Raw genomic sequence first — 26183 nt, forward strand, 5'->3', positions numbered from 1 at the left:
TATAGGAAAGCAACACATTTCTGTGTATTAATTTTGTATCCTGCAACTTTGCTGAATTCAGATATTAGTTCTAGTCATTTTAGAGTGGAGTCTTTAGGGTTTTTTATACAATATCATGTCATCTGCAAATAGTGACAGTTTGACTTCTTCTTTACCAATCTGAATTCCTTGTATTTCTTTGTTTTGTCTGACTGCCATGGCTAGGACCTCCAATACTATGTTGAATAACAGTGGGCATCCCTGTCTAGTTCCCGATCTTAGGTGAAAAGCTTTCAGATTCTTGCTGTTAAGTATGATGTTGGCTGCAGGTTTGTCATATATGGCCTTTATTATGTTGAGGTACTTGCCCTCTATACCCATTTTGTTGAGAGTTTTTATCATGAATGGATGTTGACTTTTGTTGAATGATTTTCAGCATCTATGGAGATGATCATGTGGTCTCTATCCTTTTTGTTGACGTAGTGGATGATGTTGATAAATTTTCGAATGTTGTAACATCCTTGCATCTCTGAGATGAATCCCATTGATCATGGTGTATGATCCTCTTAATGTATTTTTGAATTCGGTTTGCTAATATTTTGTTGAGTATTTTTACATCTGTCTTCATCAGAGATATTGGTCTGTAATTTTCTTTTTTTATGGAGAATTGGTATTATGTCTTCTCTATATGTCTGATAAAATTAAGCAATGAATCCATCTGGCCCAGGGGTTTTGTTCTTGGATAGTTTTTTGATTACCGATTCAATTTCATTGATCATAGTTGGTCTGTTTAGATTTTCTGTTTCTTCCTTGGTCAGTCTTGGAAGGTTGTATATTTCTAGGAAGTTATCCATTTCTTCTAGGTTATCCAGTTTGTTAGGATGTAGATTTTCATAGTATTCTCTAATAATTCTTTGTATTTCTATGGGGTCCGTCATGATTTTTCCTTTCTCATTTCTGATTCTGTTTATGTGTGTAGATTCTCTTTTTCTCTTAATAAATCTGGCCAGGGGTTTATCTATTTTGTTTATTTTCTCAGAGAACCAGCTCTTGGTTTCATTGATTTTTTCTATTGTTTTATTCTTCTCAATTTTATTTATTTCTTTTGTGATCTTTATTATGTCCCTCCTTCTGCTGACTTTGGGCCTCATTTGTTCTTCTCTTTCCAATTTCAATAATTGTGACTTTAGACTATTCATTTGGGATTGTTCTTCCTTCTTTAAATAGGCCTGGATTGGTATATACTTTCCTCTTAGAACTGCCTTTGCTGCATCCCACAGAAGTTGGGGCTTTGTGCTGTTGCTGTCATTTGTCTCCATATATTGCTTGATCTCTGTTTTAATTTGGTCATTGATCCATTGATTATTTAGGGGGATGTTGTTAAGCCTCCATGAGTTTGTGAGCCTTTTTGTTTTCTTTGCACAATTTATTTCTAGTTTTATACCTTTGTGATCTGAGAAACTAGTTGGTACAATTTCAGTCTTTTTGAATTTACTGCGGCTCTTTTTGTGGCCTAGTATTTGGTCTATTATGGAAATATTCCATGTGCACTTGAGAAGAATGTGTATCCTGCTGCTTTTGGGTGTAGAGTTTTGTAGATGTCTGTTAGGTCCATTTTTTTCTAGTGTGTTGTTCAGTGCCTCTGTGTCCTTACTTATTTTCTGTGTGGTTGATCTCTCCTTTGAAGTGAGTGGTGTGTTGAAATCTCCTAAAATGAATGCATTGCATTCTATTTCCTCCTTTAATTCTGTTAGTATTTGTTTTACATATGTCACTGCTCCTCTGTTGGGTGCATATATATTTATAATGCTTATATCATCTTGTTGGACTGTCCCCTTTATCATTATGTAATGTCCTTCTTTATCTCTTGTTACTTTCTTTGTTTTGAAGCCTATTTTGTCTGATACAAGTACTGCAACACCTGCTTTTTTCTCCCTATTGTTTGCATGAAATATCTTTATCCATCCCTTCAATTTTAGTCTGTGCATGTCTTTGGGTTTGAAGTGAGTCCCTTGTAAGCAGCATATAGATGGGTCTTGCTTTTTTATCCATTCTATTACTCTGTGTCTTTTGATTGGTGCATTCTGTCCATTTACATTTAGGGTGATTATCGAAAGACAGGTACTTATTGCCACTGCAGGCTTTGGATTCATGGGTACCGAAGGTTCAAGGGTAGCTTCTTTACTGTCTAACTGTCTAACTTAACTCACTATTAAGCTATTATAAACACAGTCTGATGATTCTTTATTTCTCTCCCTTCTTATTCTTCCTCCTCCATTCTTTATATGTTAGGTGTTTTATTCTGTACTCTTTTGTGTTTCCTTTGACTGCTTTTGTGGATAGTTGATTTCATTTTTTGCCTTTAGTTAGTATTTGGTTGGTCTGCTTTCTTTGCTGTGATTTTATTTTCTCTGGTAACATCTATTTAGCTTTAGGAGTACTTCCATTTAGAGCAGTCCCTTTAAAATATCCTGCAGAGGTGTTTTGTGGGAGGCAAATTCCCTCAACTTTTGCTTGTCTGGGAATTGTTTAATCCCTCCTTCAAATTTAAATGATAATCATGCTGGATACAGTATTCTTGGTTCAAGGCCCTTCTGTTTCATTGCATTAAATATATCATACCATTCTCTTCTGGCCTGTAAGGTTTCTGTTGAGAAGTCTGATGATAGCCTGATGGGTTTTCCTTTGTAGGTGATCTTTTTTCTCTCTCTGGCTGCCTTTAATACTCTGTCCTTGTCTTTGATCTTTTGCCATTTTAATTATTATATGCCTTGGTGTTGTCTTCCTTGGGTCCCTTGTGTTGGGAGATCTGTGGGCTTCCATGGTCTGACAGACTATTTCCTTCCCCAGCTTGGGGAAGTTTTCAGCAATTATTTCTTCAAAGACACTTTCTATCCCTTTTTCTCTCTCTTCTTTTTCTGATACCCCTATAATGTGAATATTTTTCCATTTGGATTGGTCACACAGTTCTCTTAATATTCTTTCATTCCTAGAGATCCTTTTATCTCTCTCTGCCTCAGCTTCTCTGTATTCCTGTTCTCTGATTTCTATTTCATTAGCAGTCTCTTGCACCTCATCCAGTCTGTTCTTAAGACCTTCTATCGATTGTTTCATTTCTGTTATCTCCCTCTGGACTTCATCCCTTATTCATCTGGACTTCTTGCTTATTTCTCTGCAGGTCCATTAGCATGGTTATGAACTTTATTTTGAATTCTTTTTCAGAAAGATTGGTTATATCTATCTCATCAGGCCCTCTCTCTGGGGTTGTCTGAATGATTCTTGACTGTACCAGATTTTTCTGCCTTTTCATGGCCATAGAGGTGGTCATAGGTAGGTGGCACATGTGTCAGTTGAGAGAACAAAGTCCCTTCCTGCTTGCTGGTCACCTTGCCCTTCTCTGCTGCCTGTGCCATTTACCTGCACACCAGGAGCAGTCTCTGGGATAATCTCCTGAGCTTCCATGGGTGGGGAAGCTCTTGGGATAGCCTAGAGCCCTGTGGGAGTCACAGATGCGCCGGGTGTGTTCTCCTGCGAGAATGGTGCCCTTCATGCCTTCTGGACCTTGCTCTGGTTTCCTCTGTCTGTACTGAGCAGTTGCACACCAGCAGCAGCCTCTGGGTCTGTCCTGGTTAGCTGTGTGCTGGGAGGAGACTCTGTGTGGTTGCTGTGGGTAGGACCGTTCTCTGGCTGCTCTGCAGCTGTGGCGAGTCAACCGGTTTGCTTGCAGCACCAGCTGTGGGGAATGAATGGCAGATTGCTTATCACTGTGAGGGGTTTCAGGGCTGGGTTACCCCCCAGGGGTTTAGGGCACCTGAAGTTCCTTAAGATTCCCAGACTGCTGGGCTGAGTGTGCTGGGATTTGTCCAGATGATAAACCCTTGTCCCTTTAAGAATTTCAAAAAGCACCCACTTTTCTTTTGTCCTAGGAGAGCCGGCTGTGGGGACCTGCTCGCAATCTCCATCTCGGATTTTACTTTTCCATTTCTCTAATATCCAGTACACCATGTGATGTGTGTCTGTGCTCCCAGTGCAGGTTACTAGGGCTGGTTATTTAGCAGTCCTGTGCTTCCGCTCCCTCCCCACTCTGATTTTTTCCCTCCCACTGGTGAGCTGGGGTGGGGGGAGTGCTCGGGTCCCGCCAGGTCACGGCTTTGTTTCTTACCCTTTTCGTGAGATGCTGACTTCTTGCAGATGTAGATGTAGCCGGGCTGTTGTACTGTATCTTCTGGTCTCTCTTTTAGGAGTAGTTGTATTTTCAAATATATATATGGTTTTGGGAGGAGATTTCTGCCACCCTACTCATGCTGCCATCTTGAGCCCCTCCCTATTGTATAAACTTCAGGTTTTTTAAAGCTGGAAATTGAAGATACTAATTCCTCTGTACTTTGTTTTGATAATGGACATGAAAACTTTTTGGAAACTGCAGAGGGTTCTGATTGGAAAGCCCATAAAAGAATGCATGGTAACTGGGAGATCTGTGCTTATAGAACTGGCATAACTCAGGTATATTGCATGGGAGAGGGGTTTGGGGCTCAATTGAGTAACAATATAAGGAGGCTTTTACATACAATATTTTTTAAAGATGACAGAATGGCTGAGTTGACAGGTAGAAGTTGATCTATTCCAAAGTGTAGGAATATAAAAAAAGCACATGGTAAAAGTTGGTGGGATGGACTCAGTACAGGCATGGAATTTAGAATTGGATCCTGCCAATGCAGGATCAACAAAGTATTGCTTCAGGCATGATGGGGGAACAGAACCGTTCCAGACTTGGTATCTGGAGAGGAACATCTTGAATTTGGGACAGAAGAATATTAATGTCAGCACAGACATTCTTTGAAAAGCCAGTCAAGAGCTTGTATTTCTGAGTTAATGTGAACATTTATCAAAGGCATGACAAATATGGACCATATGTGAAGAAGCCATTCAGCCCCTGCATGCACTGCTAATAAGTGAAAAGGAAGCTAAAAATTACACATGAAAGCAGCTTTCAGCCAAGGATCACAGACATTTGCCTGATAGTGGAATCTTTACCAAGTGAAATAGCGAAGTTGGTGGATTTTAAGTTGGATGGTCTAGCTCCCTTGTTATCCTAACAGACAATTCTAACAACAGAAGAACTATTGACGCTAGGAACTCTTATATCTAAATGCCAATAAAGCCAGGGGTAGAATTTCAGGTCTTTGTTCTGGGAGAAGGTAAAACAGTAGTAGTGGTGGTGGCAGCTGTAGGAATTGCTTGTGTGGCGCTGATGTGTGTTAACTGCTTCCAGCTTCACAGCAACCCCTGTAAAGTGGTATGATCTCCACCCCCATTTTATGTCTGACAAACTGAGGGACAAAGAGGCTAAACAACTTTGTTGGGGCCACACCCACTAAGAGTCAGAGCTGAGCTTTGAACCCAAAGTGGCTTGGTCTACAGTATGTGCTTTCAACTGGAATACTGTATTTCCTCTCAGTTTTAGTCATTATAACCAATATCAAGTACACCTATGGCTTTGTGAGAGATACCTGTGGGACTGAGGCCATAAACTTCAGGGGCCTTTCCATTCTGTTCCAGGCGGTACTTGGAAGGAAGAGGTTTGTCCAGATTATAAATTCATTAGGAATAGGACTCTTATCTTGTTCATGTTTGTATCCTCCAGTGTCTCATATCCCCTTGTGGCACATAGCAGGGGCTTAATAAGCATGAGTTGAAACAAACCAAATAGTATCTATGACCTTTTTGCTTGACATAAAATTATTTTTGTCACTGAACAAGAGAGGAGAATGGAAATGCATAGCTATACCCAAACTCCCAAAGGCATGTTGGCATTTAGTTGTTCATCCTCTGTGGTCAGACCTTTCACCAAATCCTGACTCCAAACTCAAGGCCTGGTTCTAGTCCCTCCTGCCTCAAGGCTGCTGGTCCTGGCAGAGGGAATCACTACGCTGCTGCTCTTACCCAGTGCTCTGGTTACAGCACTGATGGTCATGTTTGTAAAGGCTGTGCATCAGGCTCAGGACTTGGTGGCTGACAAGCATGGCTCTGAACCTTAGTCACAGAACTTCCTAGCTGGTGGGCCTTGGACAGGTCATTCCATTCAGCCTTTCTCAGCTCAGTCTCATCACTGACAATATGAGGCTAACATTATCCTACCCAGGGGATGCTTGAGAGGCTTAAGCAGGATGACATATCACCTAGCATAGTCTCTGGCACAGGGGAGTCAGCTGCTCAAATTGTAGAAATGAAACTTACTAGTTAGATGGCAACTTCTTGGAGGCCTAGGATCACGTCTCACATTTCATCAGGGACCTTTCTCCACACTCTGAACCCCTCATGCCATCCTCCCCTTCCTTACTCACCTCAACTTCTTCACTCTCTGCCCCCAGTTCTATCACCAAATTCCCAATTTGTTCATTTGTTGTTTATTGTGCTTTACCAATAATGGGGTCATTTTGGTTCTGCCCCAGGAGATATTTGGCTACCGGACTCAGGGGCACCGGAAAGCCCTCTGCCTTGCTGGATCCATCTTCTCACTTGGGATCCTCCCCCTGGTGTTTTACTGGAGACCTGCTTGGCATGTGTGGGCAAACTGCATCCCGTGTTCCTTGCAAGAAGCAGATGTCGTGTTACTGAGGACAACAGTAAGTGTGCACCTGGTTTGGTACCTGTCGACCCTTTCTCCTGAACATCTTGTTATGGCTGTGGGGAGACACGCATAAGGCAGGTGGCAGCAAGAAGCTATAGCCTCAGGTTTCATCCAAGCCTTGCATTTATTGACCAAGAATTCAATAATTTGTGTATGACAAAGACCTATTTCATGGGATATTCCTTTAGAATTGTGAGTTTTGTGAATATTAGAGCAGGGACGAACCATGTTAATTGCTAAAAATAATACGCAATGTGAAATAGTTAAGTCAGGCTACAGGCTATAAAATTCACTGATCCTGATGCCCCCATGCCTATTGTGGAGCAGCTCTGGAGGAAGAGGGTTGGGGAGGAGACAGGAGCCCTACTCTGAGGATGATGCTCTCTTCCTCTGCTCCTTTGAGAGAGCCATGGTTATTGAAGGGAGTGTGTGGAATCCTGCAGATATGCTAGGGCAGAGAAATGCAGCCATCTCTCCCTGAGCTCACTGCCTCTCTATGCTAATACAGGATACTGGTGTTAGGTGAATTTCTCTGAATACGCTCTGATAACGCTTCCCCCTAGCACTCATCACACTTAGGCAATGTGCATTGTTCCTGCCAACTGTCAGCTCCACAAGGAAGGGACCATTTCTAACTTATTAATTGCTACATCCCTAGTTCCTGCACCTGGTACGGATTCTATATATATAAGTGGTGGCTGACAGGCTGAAGTGGTATTTCTATTGATGGGGATCAAAGTACAATCTCATGGAAGAATCTTTTTCTGGCTGACTTTTACTGAGTGTTGTTAGTAATGAATCAGCCCAAATGACCCATAATGACAACCAAATTCTTGATAAATCAACCTCTGCTGGGCTGTTAGCTTCTTTTTATGTATAGCAATCTTTCTAGATAAACATATTTAATGCAGCAAGAAGGGAGGATAGCGACCAGTCTTATTCCTGACTAAAAAACATTTCACATTTCAATCTAACAGAGTTGGGGCTAGACCTCAGTGAAGCTGGAAATTGGATGGAATTTGTCTTTGTTGGCTCGATCCATTGGGGTGAGCTCCCACCCCTCATTTCTGGATCCTGGCCCTTCAAGAGCCACCTGTTCTATGTCCTAGCTTAGCTGATACGCAAATCTTGATACAAGTGATAGCTTAGGCACTTCCTCCCAAGTTAACTCAAGATTCTTAGAGAATAAACTTCAAGACTTTAAGAAGGCAAGATTATTATGGAGAAAGATGAAGTCATATTGGTGATGCATGGCTGGGAGTTATACTTCATTGCTGCCTAAAATATACTTCATAAAGGCTCATAGAATATGCATGAGAGGAGTACCTGGTGCTCCCCAAGGAAGACGTTTTCATTTGACAGGTGAGGAAATGTGGCCTGGAGAGGGGACCCAGTTTACCTGTTGATCCTGGGAACTAAGGGGCCTGACTAGAACTAAGTCCATGGCTCCTAGCTCCTAGTGCAGGCAGAGCTCTTCCCCTGAACCATGTGGACCAGAGGTTCCCAAACTTCAGCCACCATCAGAATCATCTGGAGGGCTCCTCAGCACAGAATTGTGACACCAACCCCAGAGTTTCTAATGTGTTAGATTTGGACAGGGGCCCAAGAATTTGCATTTTTAACAAATTCTCAGATGATGCTAATGCTTCTGAGAAGGGGGCCACACTTTAGGAAATACTACTGTAAATAACTATTTATGAGCTCACTTTGGCCCTTGGGAGAGGAATAGAGGCCTGGACATTTGTTTTATGGCTCAGCCAATATATACGTATAGTCTCAAGGGGAATGTTCCAGATTTAGCAGTGTTAGAAGTGGTCCTCCCACACAGCCTGAGTGTTTTGTTAGTACAGGGGTAAAGAGAGAATTGTTTTGGGGACTCAGAATGGGGACATAAGAACTATGGAAGACCACACATCTTTGGGGTCAGTTGCCTCCGTGTGCACTTAAAGACCTATGAGATTCTTATTTTCTGGTGTGAAAGGAAGATTTGGAAAAGTACTCTACTTTGCTGGTATTTCCCACTTCCCCCAACTGGTTCTCCAGAGGAATGCTTTTTCTGCAGCAGAAACAACCCTGGGAACAGAAAAGCTTTCTGCCTTCCCAGTGTCACCAGACCCTCCTGAGAGAGCATCTGGTTGGCTGAGCTGTCCTCTGAGGCTGCTGGCAGTCAAGGCACAGATGAGAGTAAGAGGAAATGAGCAAGGCAATGGCAAAGGACAGGAGGAAAAGGAAAGAAATGGAGAGGGAAATAGGTCAAAGGGAAAGGAAGAGGGAGAAAAAAGAAGGAAAGATCTAGTAAGAGTGAAAGGAATGCAGAAGTGTCAACCAACTGGGAAATAGTACCTTTTGGGATTTGGAGTCAAAAGTTTTAACTTCTAGTCCTAGCATCTTGGGTGTGTTACACCTTAGGTTTAGTATCTAACCTTCCAGAATGTCCATTTCTTCCCTTGTAAAATGGACCATAAAAAGTACTTGTTTTTTGGGCTGGTATAAGGATGAAGTGACTGTGTATGTAAAACCCCTTTGCAAACTGTAAAATGCATTATCAAGGACCATTTTGAGTGTGTGTGTGCACACGTGTGTGTATTACTGCTCAGGCAGCTCCATGAGCCTACTGTACAAAAGAGCTTGCTGTAGACTAGTGCACCATGTATCATGGCCCCGCTTATTCAGACTGTGTCCTTCCCTGACTAACCAGGGAGCCTACATTCCCTCCCAGGACAGGAGACATGGGGAATGTGTCCTGTGACTGGGAATCCCCAACACTCACTGTAACTCTTGGGGAAAATCCCAGGGCAAAATACCTTTGAAACTGAAATCAGTCAAAGGGAGAAATAAAGTGTGAGAAACCCATTTATTTCTTACAAGCAGTCCACTTCTGCTCTCCCTCATCTCTTTGGACCCAGCAGCAGTAAAGGCCCCATCCAACCTCTCTGGCCCTTGCTTGCCCTTATAATTACCTATTGATATGGAGATGTCTACCTCTCCCCACCCCTTGGAAACACCTACTGATATGGAGATGCACTAAGGCCAGGCAAGAGATTCTGGAAATAGTGCAGTTTTACCCACACTCACCCATGGTCAATCAGATCACCACCTCTAGTTGCATGAGGTCAGCTTTACAACTAGACATATTCTGGGAAGATTCAAAGAAGTGCCTCAGGGAGCTGTGTTCCATTATCCTGCCTCTCTCTTTGCGTCTTTGAAGTCTATTAAGCCCCTCTCCCATTTCACACCTAATCAGAGCAGTCTAAACCAGCTTCAATCTTGCTTTTTTCATCTTGATTTCAACTTTAATTTTTAATTACCTGCTCTCATGTGTCGTTTTTAATGGATTTGCTATGCCAGAGACTCTCCAAATAAATGAGGCTCTAAATTCGTCTTTATGTAATTAGACAAGAACTCAATGATCTCAAACACTCTTACTATCTGAGCCTTAGATAAAAATAAGCTTTGGGCACAAATAGTTTAAAAGCTTGCTGCTAGGTTATTTGTATTAAAGTGACACCTTAAAAAGGATTTTGTTTGAGTTGTATTACAATAGCTGGACTGTAAAAACTTTCCATTTCTGAGGGCTTGAAGGCTTCTACCTGGGAGTGTGTTGTGCATCTGTTTTTCATGTTATTAAAAAAATCAGTACTTGGTATTTATCATCAGTCTCACACTGGTAAGATTATAGATCATTATCACAGATACTGATTAGGGAGTCATTTTTTAACATTATAAAAAAAAATGCCATGATGTACTGACTGAAAGTCTTTAGCACCCAGTTCCTCATCTCTTATTAAGCACCTCTAAGTGTGAAATTCTTCCAAAAGATAAGAGTAATTACACTTTTATTTTGTAATTTTAGAAGTGGCATTTTATTCATTATTCATCTACCTCAGAATTTTAACCAATATCTATAGTGATGCCACATTTCTATGCAAATAACATGATTTACATTCATTGGCGTTTTGAATTCAGAGGCCCCTGTTGATTTCCACAGTTTTCATCCTTATTATAATTACAGACGCATTTTTTTCCTTCATTGTCATTGCATATTACACATTGTCAAAGACCCGGTAGGTGCAGAGGAGAGTACTGGGATGATCAGTTACTAGACAGACTCAGGGCATTCCATTTCGATGTTTTAATGCAGAGCATTTCCCCTTCAATTTCACTTGAAGATGTCAGTGCCAGGGGCATTAGTTTGAAAACTTAGAAATCCTGCAAATCAGCCATGCAAATGCCATCCGAAGTCCACGAACCCACCAGGACACCTACTTGTCAGCCACCAACATTTGTGTTCATGTTTCCTGGATCCCTTATTCATCTCCTCCCTTTTCCACAGCAGCCTGGTCTCTCCAAGCCCAGGCTCCCCACATCAACATCATTTTCTGTTTTGTCTGTGCTTTTACTCACAAAATCTCTTTTGATACCCTCCATCCTCTCCACATATTTATTCATTTACTTATTAATTCAAAAAATATTTACTGAGTACCAGTCATGTACCAGACATTGTTATAGGTACTGGGAATGCAGTTATGAACAAACAGATAGAAATCTCTGTCCTTACAGAGTGGCAGTCTGGTGAGGAGTCAGCTCACATGCGCATGCACACACACACATTCTCTTTAGAGTAAATATGGGAAGTAGGTGTTCTGTGTCTACTTATTAACACCTACTCATTCCTCAGCCCTATACCACCTTCTTATTGAGTCTTTGATCCATTCTCTGCCCAAATTCTGGAGGGAATTACCTTTCCTTCATTCTCTGTTAGCTCTGTATTTTCATCTCTGGCTGCTATAGTGTTTTTTGCAGTCTATCTTGTGTTAATAAGCTATTTACTTTACATTTTATAAAACAGCATCTCATTGATTATTTCATTTAATTCTCATAACAACTCTAGAAACTGGGCATTATCATCTCTGTTTTTCAGATAAGGATACAGAAGGATGACTTTGCAACCTAGCAAACCTACTAAATGTCAGCCAGGATTCCCTTCCCTCCCTTTCTCCAGCATTTCCCCTCCTCCCTTCAGAAATTTGCTGAGCACAAATTTTGTGGTGTGCCAACTACAGTGGTAGCTCATGAACTGGGGGCAGAGATTATAACCATTAATCATATCAGAGTTCTTGAACTCATGGTGTTCATTAGATGACTACACAAATAAATACAAATATCTGTTATTTTTTGAGAAGTGCTTTTTTTTGAGAAGCTCATGGTTATGGTAGGATTATAGAATAGAGATTTGACCAAGTCAAGAAAGCCAGGAAAGGCTTTCCTGAGCTCCAAAGGATGATAAGAGTCAGAAGGTGGCAGTGGCTGGTGGGGAGGTGCCCATGGGGAGTGGCTCAAGGAGGGGGAGCCGTGTGGACAAGGAACCCGAACCCGTCCTTGGACCCTCTCAGCTTGGAGTTCTTTCCCACTGTGCTATATTCCTCTTCACAATGTTTTCTTCTATTAGATTACATGCTTTTTGAAGACAGTGACGATGGTTGACTTCATCCCCTGCAGCACCCAGCACATGGCCATGGCAGGTTCTCAGTATTTATTAAGTTCAGTGAAAAAAAATTGAATTGAATCTGTCACAAATGGTCTCATAGTTTGTACCAGCACTTTATTACAAAGACACTAAAGTGAAATGTCAGGGTCGAGAACGTAAGAGAAGTTATAATAGTATGTGTCTCTTCGGTACACTGTAATTCTTCTGAATCCCGTTCTGCCATCTCTGATTCCAACCTGGTTTTTCTTAGACATCCAGCCTGAAATCCTGGAGATCCTGTGAGCTAGCCTTTCAGAAATGGTTCTCTATTAAGACAAATAGTTTTGAAGCCATTATCCTTTATAAGACAGGACCATTTGTATTGTGATTTACAGTTTGCAAAGTGTTTGGATATGTGTTGTCTCATTTGGTTTTCCCTGGTAGAGATAATTTTCCCCCATTTTACAGATGGAGGCATAGAAGTTACAGGAAATGCTCAGGGTCCTGTAGCTATGAGCAGTGAAAGAAAAACTTCTGTTGAGAGTTGAACTACAGTTGGCCCTGAAGATCTTGCTACTCTCTGTCCAGTGACCAGACTTTACAGAGACAGAATTGGGAAATGGTTTAGAGCCAACTGACTGTCTGGGGTTGGTTCCTTATGGTGCTTTTGACCTACCTTGGGCAATATAGTAGCACAGGATGCCATAAAAGTAGCACAAACTGGGTGCCTTACACAACAGAAATTTATTTCTCACAGTCCTGGAAGCTGGAAGTCCAAGATTGAGGTGCTGGCACAGTTGATTTCTGGTGAGACCGTTTTTCCTGGCTTGGAGACAGCCAGTTGCCTTCTCTGTGTATGCTTACATGGCAGAGAGAGCTCTCTATAGATGAGGGCCTCACCCTTACAGCCTCACTCAACCTTGGGTACCTCCTTATAGGCCCTATTTCCCCAGTTACCTCCATATAGGCCCTATCTCCAAATGCAGTCATTTTGTAGGATAGAGTTTCAGCATTCAAGTTTTGGGGAATTCAGTCCATAATGGGCAAGTTACTTACTTCCTCTCTGCCTCCATTTTCTTTTCTGTTAAGTGAGGATTACAGCAGGACCTACCTCATTGTCACGAAGACTAAATGAAGTGGTACGTGTAAAGTGCTGAGAAGAAAACTGTGCCTGGCTGGCACGTAGGCATTCCATAGACATTGATAACTGTACATTATTTTAAACCAGTTTTAACTTTAAATCTATTACTTCTTACTACACACCTCCAGATATTTCAGACAATGATCCAGCTAATCCCCTTGTCCTTCTCCCTTCAGAAAATGACTGTTGAAACAAATGAAAAAGCCAATCTCTCCAAAAACATGCTGAATTGTTCAGGATTTCCTTTTTTGCACACAAACATAGATATAGTCTTTGTCATATAACTTCCCTGCATTGGCTACTCCCCTACCCACCACCTCATTTTATTTTTTTTGGTTAACATGTCCCTAAAGTCCTGATAAATTGACTAGCGTGAGATTTCTCCAGTGCTTAGAACTTTCTCTGTGTATTTTATAACTAAATCCTACATTCTAGCCAGTGTCAACTTTTTCCAGCTAAATAATTTTGGGGTCAAAGTGTCAAGAGTGTCAATGGGTCTGGCCCAGGGTGAGAAAGAGAAAGACAAAAAAAAAATGATACGTAAACATAGAAAGAATAGAATTTTGCCAAAGCTGTGGGTCTGTTAAAGTAGAACAGTGTTTCAGAAAGAGCCTGAGAAATGTACATTATTACTACTTTCTGCCTTAATCCTCTAAGTCCTCCACCTTAGCTGGAGGTCAGCCTTTTAGCATTGCAACCTATCCATCTCCAAGTGAAAAGTCCTGGTTTCCTAATGTCTCTTTGGAACTGTGCAATGGGTTACTTAAGAGGATAAGTCATAGCATTGGCCTGGCCATTACAGTACTTTTAAATTCCAAGAGATAGGTGCATATAGCAAAAGGTTGGAAGAAGTCAAGCAAGGTCACTCATTTCATTCAAAGATAAAAGTTTGTCTGGCATTTCTAGGTTCAGAAAGTGCAAAACCACAGGAAATAAAAATGCCCAGGTTTCCTCCTCTTTGTACACAAACATAGGTCCTCTGTGTACATTTGGTTCTTTGAAATGCACTCTTGAGTTATTTTAGATCCTACATTTTTAGAGTTCAAGGACTGATTTGGTTAATTGTCTTGATAAAGAGGAAGTAAAGCCTGCTCAGTGAGACTCAAGGTGTTAAAAGTCTAGATCTGCCAGGCAAACAGTTTGGATCATTTGCATTACAAAGCAATTACCTCAAGTGGCAGTTCCTCTGGTGCATTTAAGTCTTACAGATCATCATTAACTGCTTGAAAGACTTGGAAAGCAGCCTGAAGTGGAAGTAGCCATTTCCAGGTAAAGATGCTTCTTTCCCAGAAAGGAAAAATAAATATAGAGACTCTCAGAGATTCTCAAGTTTTCTCAAAGGGAAAACAAGTGCCTATTTATCACAAGATCTCAGGAACAATGTACTGTAGAAAAGGAAGCAGAGAGCCATAGGGCAACTAGCATTCATTGCATCTGGCTATGGGCCAGACCTTGAACCAAGTACATTAACTATTGTTACATTTAATCCTCCAAACATCCATATCATTCTCACTTGCTGGATAAAGAAATTAGTCACAGAGAGTCACAATGATTTTCTAGACTGAGGCTGATATTTGAACTCAAGTAGGAGCCTGTGCTCTTTCCATATTGGACAACATCAAACCAAAAACTGAGAGAAGTTTATGATGCTCCCTGGAGTGACCATTTCACATTGACACACTTCCTCCACTTTTTTGCCTTTTTTTCCCCTTAAAAATTGGGTAAATTTCTTTAAAAATATGAATGATTTTTCAGGATCTTTAACAGAATAGTAGACAAGAGAAATGTCAGTCTTACTAACTTACTCTAAGAAAAATGGTTGTCTCACTGTGTTATCTTTAGCCTGTAGAATTCTACTTTTCATTACACAGAATTATGAGTTACAAGGCTTGGGGTGTAAAGAGGATGATAGGAAATGAGCTTAAAGGCAAATATATTCAAGCACTTTGAATTTATTTATGCTGCTAGAAATCAAGATGGAGGCACAGAGATGGGAGGTTCAGTCTTGCATACCCACCTAACTAAGGCACACTGGCCTGTGAGAGCTGGGAGTTCAGTGTCCACTTTACCTTTTCCTTTTTAGGCTTTATAGTCTAGAGGCCAGTTTGCTAAAGGGAGACAGCTCCCAATTAGGAATGAGATTCTGTGCTGCCGAGAGAGCAAAGATTGTGAGAAGCTGGATGCTATTTGTTCCACGTTGCAGAATTCAAGGTGATGCTCACACATGAGCCACAAACACTAACAACATGGGACAACTTGTTGCAACAAAGAGGAAGGAGCCAAGATCTGGAGTAGAAAGCCTGGCCTCAGGTCTCAGGAGTCCTTTGCTACCTGTACCAGACTGGCCTGAGCCATTCCGAGCCTTGCTGGCAGAGAATTTTCTCATCTGTAAAATGGAGGTGATAATATTGGCTTTGGAGAATTGTGAGCCTAACATAAGATAACTGACACAGATTTTATAAACTGTTATGTATTCATATGAAAATTAGTAGTTAATATCATTTCACTTCACTGAAGAGGATCAAGAGTAGTTGTCTTCCTAACTGCCCTCATTTGGTGGCCAGAGGTCCCTAGTCTTGATGGCACTTTTAGGATTTGTGTTCCCATTTATCTACAAGTTATGTATTTTCTTACCAAGTTTTCCATTGAAACTTGTTCTTTGGTAGTCCCAGTTCAGACTGAATATAAAACTGACAGTCTAATCAAATTGTATTTTTAAACAAAATGCAGAATAGAGAAGAGGGTAAGAAGGAACTCTGGAAGGAGAAGAGGTCAAATCCCTGCTCTAATAGTTGCCAACTGAGTTTTAGTTTTTTCACCTGTAAATTGGGAAGGATAATAAACAGTAACTACCCTCACAGGGTTTTTGAGCATTAAATGAAATAATATGTATGTGGTATTATGTGCTTAGAACACAGAAAGTGCTCCATAAATGTTAACTATTATCATTATTAGAAATTCAAACAAATCCCCCTCCTAACAAAGCCCTCTTTGTAGTGGTCAAATGAAAAGCTGTATAGCGCTGTGTTCTATCAAGGTTATTCTAGGGAGTTGATCGCCTATTCCATGATGCCCAGAGCATGTCCATCAGTTCAGTGGCTCAGTCCTTAGAAATTTAGCCATCTTTGGTCATTTTTAGGCTCTGAAGGTAACTCCATACAAATTTTATTTGATTTCATTGAGTCTTCTTTTAAGAAAAGGAGGGTAACAGTGAGTTTTTAAAATTAATTAACTTTCAAATTTCTACTATTTTGCCCCTGCCACCTTTCCCCTCTCCTTCCTTCTCTTTTCCTTCTCCCCCTCAACTCTCCACTACCTTTGCATTGTTTTCCTCCTCCCATGACCTCTCTGACTGTCTCTCTCCCTCTCTCTCAGAATCTGTGCGAGACCTGGCTGCAGCACAGACACACATCAGACACGGTCCCTACCCACAGTCCAAGAGGAGTGATAAGGTGGTTAGGCAAAGGGGAATGCAATGAGGTAGAATGTGGTAAGAATCTTAAGTACTATGTTGGTTTAGAGAAATATCATCCATAGAAATTAGAGAGTTCCCAGGATATGAACTTTGAGCTGGACTCTGAAGGATGGTGGGATCTAGTCATGTGAAGATTTAAAGACAGGAGAGAAGAATGCAGTTCTAGGCTAAGGAAGCAGCAGAAGCACAGAGATGGAGGTGAAGGTTCTCTTGAGGGAATCAATACGAGTGATTTAGGAACAGCAACTATTGTGTCTTCTGTTGGCCTTTTGCAGCATCAGCTTGGCACTCTTTGTGGCAAAAGTGGGTGTGGTGGAGACAGTTCCTAGCTCTTGCCTGCATTCCCAGGCATCAAATTGTTTGACTCTCCTTGCCATCCTTCCTAGCTCCTGAGGTTTACCAGGCATCCTAGTGCATTTGATGTGTATCATCTTCCTATTCAGATAATAACCACTGTTATTATCACATCAGTCTCTGGAGGGCCCATTGTAGTAGCTGCTACTCAATCCAGTGCTCTGCCCTCTAGTTTTGTTCTGTCATGAAGTCATCAGTGAACTGTGAAGGGCAGCAGCTTCAATTAGGGTCATGCCTGAAGGCACCACCTTCATTTCTACCTGTGCTGGCATCTTGACAATGACCTTCAGGCATGTGCAGTGGATGCATTCAGTCTATTTCCCAACCACTCATCGCTCTCACTGAGCAGGTCACAGTTCTCCACATGGATAGGGATAAAAAGGACAATTAAACATGGTCCCTATCTTCAAGATAGTCTGGAAGAACTAAGAGAATACAAAGCAGAAAGTGATTAGGAGTACAAGAGAGGGACAGTTAGAATCGTGTGGAGCTAACCTGGCAAGAGGGCGTTACAGGAGCTGTCCTGCTGAAGCAGGTGCAATGGAAGCTAAGCCTGGAAACATGGGTTTAAGTGACCTGGTTTCCTCACCCTCAAAGACTTATGAAACCCTTTAGAATACTTGCTTGTTTGCTTTTTTTGTGTGAAATTTTGCATCTGGCTGTAGCTCCCCATGGGTTGGAGGGTAACAGGGAAAACTAGCTCTTATCTGCAAATCTGCATCCCAACACTCAAGCTGTTAGATGTGCCAGGGCCTCACATTCACATCCTGATTCCTCAATAAATGATGGCAGGCTTTTCCCCTCAAGACTCTATATCTACCAGTGTGCGAAGACACATAATTCTGTCTGCAGTGCTTATTGGCTCCAAAAACTTATAGAATTACTTTGAAATGATGTTTTTTCAGTTTGAATTTTAGCCTGATGACTTTTCTTAACTTCACCGGGGTTTTGTTGTCTTATTTCCTCAGGATGAATTCCAAACTTACTGTTGGAAAAAGGTAAAGTGGATCTACCTGTCAGCATTAGACAGCGCGTTTGGTCTCACTCCTGACCACCCTCTCCTTACAGATGAGGGGTACATCATAAATAGAGCTATAAGAAAGCCAGACCTAAAGGTAAGTAAACTTACCACTGCTGCTGATGCTAGAGATATGTAATCCCCTGCAAATACAAGGTTAAAATTCAGATCCTCCACTGTGCCAATCCTCAACTGAGAGTGTAAGACATGAAAAAGAGCATGAACTTTGGAGCCAGACAGCTCGGTTCAAATCTCAGCTTCATCTTTCTAAACGTGCAACCTTGGATCGGTTCCTAAAGTGCCAAGCTGCAGCTTTCTCAGGTATTAAATGAGGATAATGATGCCTGCCTCTAACATTAATTAATGAAATTCAATAAATTAAGGAATACAAAGATCAATATGCTACCATATATATAGTAGACATGCAGTACATATTAGCTCTTAATAGCTTCATGCCTTGTGTTATAATCCATGTAACAGGGTTTCTCTCACAGTAAAGACAGTCACCCAGGATATCACAGAGAGAGTGCTTATGCCCACAAAATGACCTTATTTTGAATTGTGACATTCAGATGTGACATCTTGGGTTACTCCCTCCTCTCCATATTAAATTAGTTCTACTTAGATTATAACTAGTTAACATTAATATTAAAAACATTTCATAAGACAGTTTTCTCTTAAATTTGTGTAGGTGTAGACAGCTGTTTAAATTTGTTTAATGAGCTCAAGGTCAATTTTTAAAAATAATAAAAGTTAATTGTTGAGTAGTTGCTCTATTGTCGGTTGTTATTACCCAATGTCTTGGCTGCAGCAACAAACAAAAACAGAGGTCAAGCCCTTCTGACTAACAGATTGCCAAATCTGTTAGGTGGCCATTCACCTGGAGAAGGAGGCATCTTAAATCAGCATATGGACATGACATCAGAGTATTATTGGCTTCAACATCTTTAACAAACTAATAATTACACAGACAAATGAAGATATGCTCAAATAAACAAATAAAATGTGAGGAAGGGGCAGAGGTCTTGAAATGGAAAGTTCTGGCTCCCAGACTTGATATCTTCATTTACCAAGATATGAAATTTGGTTAGTTATTGTCTCTGTGAGCCTTGAGTTTCTTACCTATAAAATGAGAGAACTCCTTCTTTGCCTGTTTCTCAGGCTGTTGTGAATCTAAAATGAGAAGGTGGATATCAAAGTGACTTGTGAACTGTAACAAGCTAAATTCATAAGGACTGAAACTTTCATTACAGTTGGTGGAGATGTCACCTGCTCAGCCATGACAACACTGATGGCAATAACAATACTGACAGTACCAAAGTGATAACCAGGGCCATTTATGGGAAGTTTGGAGACTGCAGTGATGAACTTTGTCAGGTCTGCAAATGCATGCCAAGAGGAGACTCTAAGGACCACCTTTGTAGGATTGCTTCCCAAACTGAAATTCTAGTGCTTAACCTGTTAGACAGGATACTCTTACATGTTCTAAGAAGTTAAGAGCAGGAAGCCTGGAGAGCATGTCCTGGTTCTGAGCAGAAAGATGAAAATTACCTCACACAGATTCCTAATTTCCTAATTACTCTTTCCTGTAAATGGGCAGTTCCAGGAAGAGTAGGGAAGTCTGAAGTTCCAGGAAATGGGCAATAAACTCCAGTCTTTAAAAATATTATATTTAACATCCTTTTACCAGCTTCCAGAGATTCTGAACGTGATAATGAGAGCAGAGAAACTTTGGGCAGAGGTGTTTCTTGCTAGGCGAACCTTATAGATGCTTAAAAAAGTCTATGAAGCAGTCCTTCTCATTCTGTGAGGAATGGTCTTAGAAATTGTTAGGAGTTAATGGAATTTTCCTTTTCCTGACCTGATGTAAAACTTATTAGTAACCTCTTTAGTTTTCATTATTACTGCCTTTATCTGCTCTTTCCTGCCCATGATGTTTCATAAATTTCCCAGTCCAGTTTGTGGTTGCCCAGCCTCTTGATTTAGGTTGCCTAGTTGAGCAGTGACCCCACATTCTACCACAGTTTGTCCTTTAAAATTTTTCTAAACCAGAGAAATTTATGGAATTAATATTATGGAATTAATAAAGCAGGCAACCCTCACTTTATGCAACTTGAATCCTGGAAATTACGGGGTTTTCAGACCTTCTGAGATAAGCTTGAATATCATATCCTGTGAGAGATTGGATTCTGGAGTCAGATGGCTATGAGTTCACATTCCAGCCCAGCTTGTTATTAGGTATAATCTTGGGCAAGTTACTTAATCAAAATGAACTTCAGTGATGAAATAAAGATACAAATACTATCAGTCGTAACCCAGAATAAAGATAATGTGTGAAAATTGCCCTCAAGTCCTCAGTGAACAGTGGTTGAGATTACAGTCCAGGTCTATTTGCAAAATTGCAGGGATGTCTGAAAAGGAAAGGGGGAGGTGAGGAGAAACTTAAGTTATAAGATGAGCCATGATGGCTAACACACCCAGGCTAGTCTCTTCCAAATACTCTTTACTCACTCTGATTTACAGCTTGTGAGAGCAGAATCATTCCCATGCCGATTTACTCCAATTTTTTTTTTTTTACTGAAAATCAATTGGAAAACAGGACTTATTTTTCAAAAAAGTTACTTTGCAACCAACCTCACTGAAATAAATCTATTCTGTAAAATAAAAAATATTACATTTAGCATTCTTATGGGTATCTATGAATGTGTGTGTGTGTGTGTGTGTCTGCACCTGTGTGCACACACATATATTTACTGAACAGGGTTAAGATTCCTTTGCAGTAACCCAGATCTTGGAGCTTAGAGATTTAAATTCTATTTCAAGTTGTCATGTGGTTATACCAAGCTTCCACTCATTTAATAAAAAATGTATTGAACCCTTACTATGTTACCAGCTATATGCTCGTCCCAATTCTAGAATTTACCTACTATCTTTACTGACTATAATATTCATAGATATAGAACATATTCAGAGGACTTGCAGGGAAAATTAGAAATATTCTGGCCAATTGTTTTAGTATTCATAGGGAAAGTGTGGTGCAGAGAAATTTAGTTGAATTTCTCAAAGATGCAATTATCAGAGTAGCTCTAAAAGAAAGTGTTAAACACTTTTCTCAACTTTGGCTTCCCATTAGAATTCTCTGAGGAAATTTAAAAATATTTATGCTCAGGCACCACTCTAAATAAGTGAAATCAGAATCTCTTGGAAGTAGAACCCAGGCATCAGTATTTTTTCAAGCTCCCTACTTGATTCCAGTGGGCAAATCAATAATCAATGAAGTTATAACTATTGCTCCAGTACTATGATAATCTTATATTTCTCTTGTACTTCATTAAGTCACAGCCTCATCAGTTAATGGAAATTCAAATTAATATATAAAGTTGCTTAAAGAAATCAGAAACAAGGAGGTATAATTGTCAAAGCATTAGCCTTTCCTTTCCTTTCTATGTCCAACACCCTCAGAACCTCACTTCCTAGAGCACATTTTCCTGGAATAACCTCCTCACTCTCTTCTAGAAACCTGCTGCCGGCCTCATCTTTTTCAGTGGCTCTTCTCTAGGCTGCTCTGAGTCCACTGTGTAAAGATAAAGTCCTAAATACCTCATCCTTGCAATTCAGTCTACATAATCTGACCTTTATTTGTCTTTTCACCTCATTCTACATCTGTGTCAGAGGCCCCACTCACTTGTCCTTTCCCCACCACTGACTTGTGCATAAGCTCTTAAAATGCCTTTTCCTTTCTCATCTAAGCAAAATCCTTTCAGTCCTTCAAGGCTGCAGCTCAGATGTCATCTTCTCCATGAGGCCTTTGGCATTCTGTCTTCTCTGTATTTCTATAGCATTTCAATGCTCTACTTTTCACTCTATTATATTTTTATTTCTTAGACATGTACATATTTGTGTGGTATAGTTTTCTTTTTTGTTTTGTATTTTCTTTTCTTCTCAGGTTTTCAAGTAATGGAAGGCAGAGACAGAGCTTTATTCATACACTGATCCATATAATAGGTCCATGATACATATTTATTGAATGATGACTTCTAGTAAAGAATGCCATTTGTGTAGTAGGAAATGGTAGGATTAGTTAGGAAAGGATACGGTCTTAAGTATATGAGGGCTCCATCTTTGCTTCTTCCACAGCTACTTCTTTAACCACTGAATTGCTGGGTATTCACTGATCCTCAAACTAGAGACTTTCTTACTACTTTTCTTTTGCAGGTGAGATGCATAAAAGTGCAGAAAATAAGATATGTTTGGAACAACTTAGAAGGACACTTCCAGAAAATTGGGTAAGTTCTTTGAGCAACTGCAGCCAAAAAAGAAAAATGTTAACTCAAAAATATTGTTACTAAATATATTTTTCTCATTATTATTATTTTAGCTCTTTGGAAGACTGGCTCAGTTCTGACAAGATACATCTAAAATTTGGATCAGGTCTAACAAGAGAAGAGCAAGAGATTAGGTACCATGCATATTGTTATCTACACGCACTCAAAAGGACTGTTATCAGTTAGCCAAATAGAGAGCCAATAAATAGTTCTCTTCAGTCTCTGAAAAATGTTGCAATACTCTATTTAGTATTATTAAATTAAATGCTTTCACATGCTTTATCCCACTTTATCAGAGTAACCTTGTGGGGAGATAGAACAGACATCTTCATCCTCTCAGTGTAATACATGAGAAATCTGAGGCTCAGAGAGGTTTAACAGCCTGAACATGGTCATGCAGATGGAAGTGACAGAGCAAGAACTGAGTCTCACACTCTGACTATAGGTTTAGTTCTCTTTCTTCTCTACATAATGTTATAAATTATAAAGGTTACTATAATAATAAGGATGGGCCAATTTTGACTAAGTAACAAGAAATATATATTATACTATGATAACATACTTAAATAGTTAAATAATGATCATAGAGCAGCAGAAGAATGTCATGCAAGACCTGTAGCTCCACAGTTCCAACTCAGGTACCAGGCAGGGCAGTGTTTCAGAAGGGCACTGGGTTGAATGTCAAGAGTGTCACTAACTCACTGTGTGACTGAGCAAATTTTTTCTCCTCTATGGGCTTTAGTTTCTTAATTGTTTAGAAGAATAAGACTCTGTGCATGCCTCGCTAGTGCTAAGTTCCTGTGATTCTCCCACTCCCCTCCATCCCATTTCCAGTACTTTGAAAAGACTAGAGCCTTCTGGCATCAGCATTTCCTGGAAGCTTATTCAATATATAGAATCTTAGACCACATCTCACCCCTATTGAATCCGAATCTTCGTATCATCAACATCAATATATTATCTGTGTGACAATTAAAGATTGAGAAGCATTGCCCTAATACAGTTGGTCATTTGATCTGAATGTCAATGGGGAAGGCACAGAGAGAGGGGTTAGTGTTTTCACCAGCAAAATAACTCACAAGGGGTCACTACTCTGCATAAGCAAAGAAAAAACTTCTGTGTGTTCAATTAAAGGGCTGTATAACTCTAGGTGTGGGTCTTTTGGAGGATCCTAACACCCTTTCCATCACATTAAAACAAAAAGCAGCTTCCCAGAACTAAACAGGAATGGGAAGGCAGGTGCAGTATCCCTTATCAGTAAAACTGTTTTCTGGTAATGACCTCCATCCCATATCCATGGTGTCAAAATTGAGGACAGAATTGAGAGAGTTCCAATTCTGAAACTGCTTGAGTGAGACAATGGCTAATATTAAATACCCAAATTATCATCAGGGAAATGTGCAGACCTCAGTAAGAGTCTAATTCAATAGATACAATCTGATTGTGTTTATTGTTTGTGCTCCTGAGAGCCCTCCACCTCCCCAGTAATTCTGAGAAGGACTAGGGGTGTTATATAACATGGGAGGCTTGATCCCTCAAGCGGGAAAGTGAACATGGAACAGACCTTTCTGTAAGTGGGTGAGAAATGAGTTTCATTTTTATTTTTAGTAACTGACTGATTTGTTATCTCTCCCTATAGGAGGTTAATATGTGGGCCTAATACTATCGATGTTGAAATCACACCAATTTGGAAACTGCTCATCAAGGAGGTAATCAGTAATTTCTTTTGGTGTTGAAAAGAAAATAAAGAAGTCCTAGTCAATTGATCAAGCTGTTATTTGTTAATAAGTAACTATAATTTGGGATATTTTAGAGGAACACAAAGCATGTTTTCTTCATAGCTCATTTCTACTCTTTTTTTCTTGGAGTCCCTCTTTTGAACACATTGCCTGATACGGTATAAAATATAATGCTCGGACCACCAGTCTGCTTATACTTTAATGACTGGAGGAACACAATGTTTTTCTTTTTTTCCTTTTTAATCCTATGCATTTTAGCCTGTATCAACTTTGTGGAACTAAAATGAAAACTAAAAATCTTAAAACTCAGTCCTTTTCGTATGTCAACATGTACAATTTCTTTAGTGTCCAAAATTGTAGGAAGAAAGACATCTGTTCAGGCTTATTAGTTCTGTTGATCTTGAGGTGTGTGTGGGAAGGAAAGAAGGATTTGACCATTATTTACAGTTGGATTTGTGCTCTTTGACTCTACCACTGGACTTATTTTCCATTTAACAGTGATTATTATGAAAGTATATTCACACAGCTACACTCTGGGTCTTCTCCTGCACTTCACCTCCATTCCTCCTTGTTTTAAAGAAAGGCTTACTAAATTCCAGGTACTTTCTCAATATTTCTAGCAAGGTTTCAGGCATGAAAGAAAGCAAAAGAAACTGATAGGAAAAGTTTTTGCGTGTTTCTTCCCTAACCAGAAGAAATGATTACCTTTCCTGTTTTAGACAGATGGAAATCACCTAGAGGGAATTAATTTGAGTAGGAGCACAAAATATTTTAAACCAAAGCAGGAGTACAACTGTTGGAGTTATTTCTACCTTCTCCCACAGTGATCTGAATGCTCTGTTACAAGTTATCACTTTTAGCTTGGTTCTCTACCTGTGGGAAAATGTAGTCTTCTATTCCTACATTAATTTAAACTACTTTAATGGTTTCAAATATGGCAGATGTGTCATAGAGAAGACAACAGACTAGAAAGCATTTTAATACTGTAAAACCTGAACTAATACTTCACCTTTTTGAAAGTCAGTTAGTGTAAACTGGACATGAAAACATCTACTCCTTACACAACTGTTGTCAGGGCCAACATGAAGATACATGGGACACAACTTTGTAAATTAGAAGGTGCAGCAGTGATGAGAAGTTAGTGCTATGGGGCCAAATTACTCCAGGGCTCTAGTCTTGATCTATGAGAGCTGCAGTTGTGTGACCATGCACAAATTTCACAAGATATAAGGCTCAGTTTCTTTACAATGATGGTAAGGAATAAATTCTGGTTAGGAAGGTAATAATGGAAATTAAATGAGAAAATTCAGGGAGAGTTGCTTAATGCATGTCTGGCACATAGTGATTGCTGAATAAATAAAGGAATAAGAATATTGTGTGGGATGATTCATGTCATGAAGGTGATTATGAAAACAAACAATGAATAGCTATGTGTGAAGCCTAAATATTTCCCTTGTTTTCCTGTTTTTATGTCTGCCAACAGGTTTTAAATCCATTTTACATATTTCAACTCTTCAGTGTCTGTTTGTGGTTTAGCGAAGACTATAAGGAGTATGCTCTTGCCATCATAATCATGTCTGTCATTTCCATAGCTTTGACAGTGTATGATCTCAGAGAGGTGAGTTTCTCTACCAGTCTTATGGTTTCTGGAAATGACTACTGAAATTTTGTTAGGAAGGAGAATCAGGAAATAGTCATTGCCCATTCCATAATAAATGAGACAAAGATTAAATATATCTAGCACAAAAGCTGATGCTCAACAAGTGTTAATCCTTTACCTTACATCCCAATTCCTAATCTTTCAAGTCATTTTGTCCCTCTCTTTTACTTACTCAGACAGATTTGTCAAAAGAATATTTGTGAACTGTGAATAAGTGAAAACATATACAGAGAATACTGAGGTGGTGAAAGAAGGATGGAAGGTGGAGGACCCTCTTTAATACTGACTCCTTTGTCCTTTATGTTTGGTTGGTACTCATTTGTGAAAGCCCCTGTCCAACTCTTGGCATTATTTATGGCTGCACCAGGAGATGCTGTTGGGAAAAAAATCACAC

The 26183-nt window shown here is 40.0% G+C and overlaps 1 protein-coding gene across 6 annotated transcripts in view; it reads left to right on the forward strand.

The window, feature by feature from the left end:
* ATP13A4 (ATPase 13A4) overlaps positions 1 to 26183 on the forward strand; it is a 122375-nt gene that overhangs the window by 28150 nt on the left and 68042 nt on the right. For 5 of the 6 annotated variants that reach the window (XM_073231901.1, XM_073231899.1, XM_073231896.1 and 2 more), the window contains exons 2-7: positions 6432 to 6605; positions 18016 to 18162; positions 22281 to 22351; positions 22444 to 22524; positions 24030 to 24099; positions 25613 to 25747. In XM_073231901.1, the coding sequence (XP_073088002.1) occupies positions 6432 to 6605; positions 18016 to 18162; positions 22281 to 22351; positions 22444 to 22524; positions 24030 to 24099; positions 25613 to 25747 (678 nt within the window). The remainder of the gene's footprint in view (positions 1 to 6431; positions 6606 to 18015; positions 18163 to 22280; positions 22352 to 22443; positions 22525 to 24029; positions 24100 to 25612; positions 25748 to 26183) is intronic. The other variant, XM_073231898.1, reaches the window with a different exon arrangement.

Source organism: Manis javanica, chromosome 3, assembly GCF_040802235.1.
Source record: "Manis javanica isolate MJ-LG chromosome 3, MJ_LKY, whole genome shotgun sequence".
Lineage (NCBI taxonomy): Eukaryota > Metazoa > Chordata > Mammalia > Pholidota > Manidae > Manis > Manis javanica.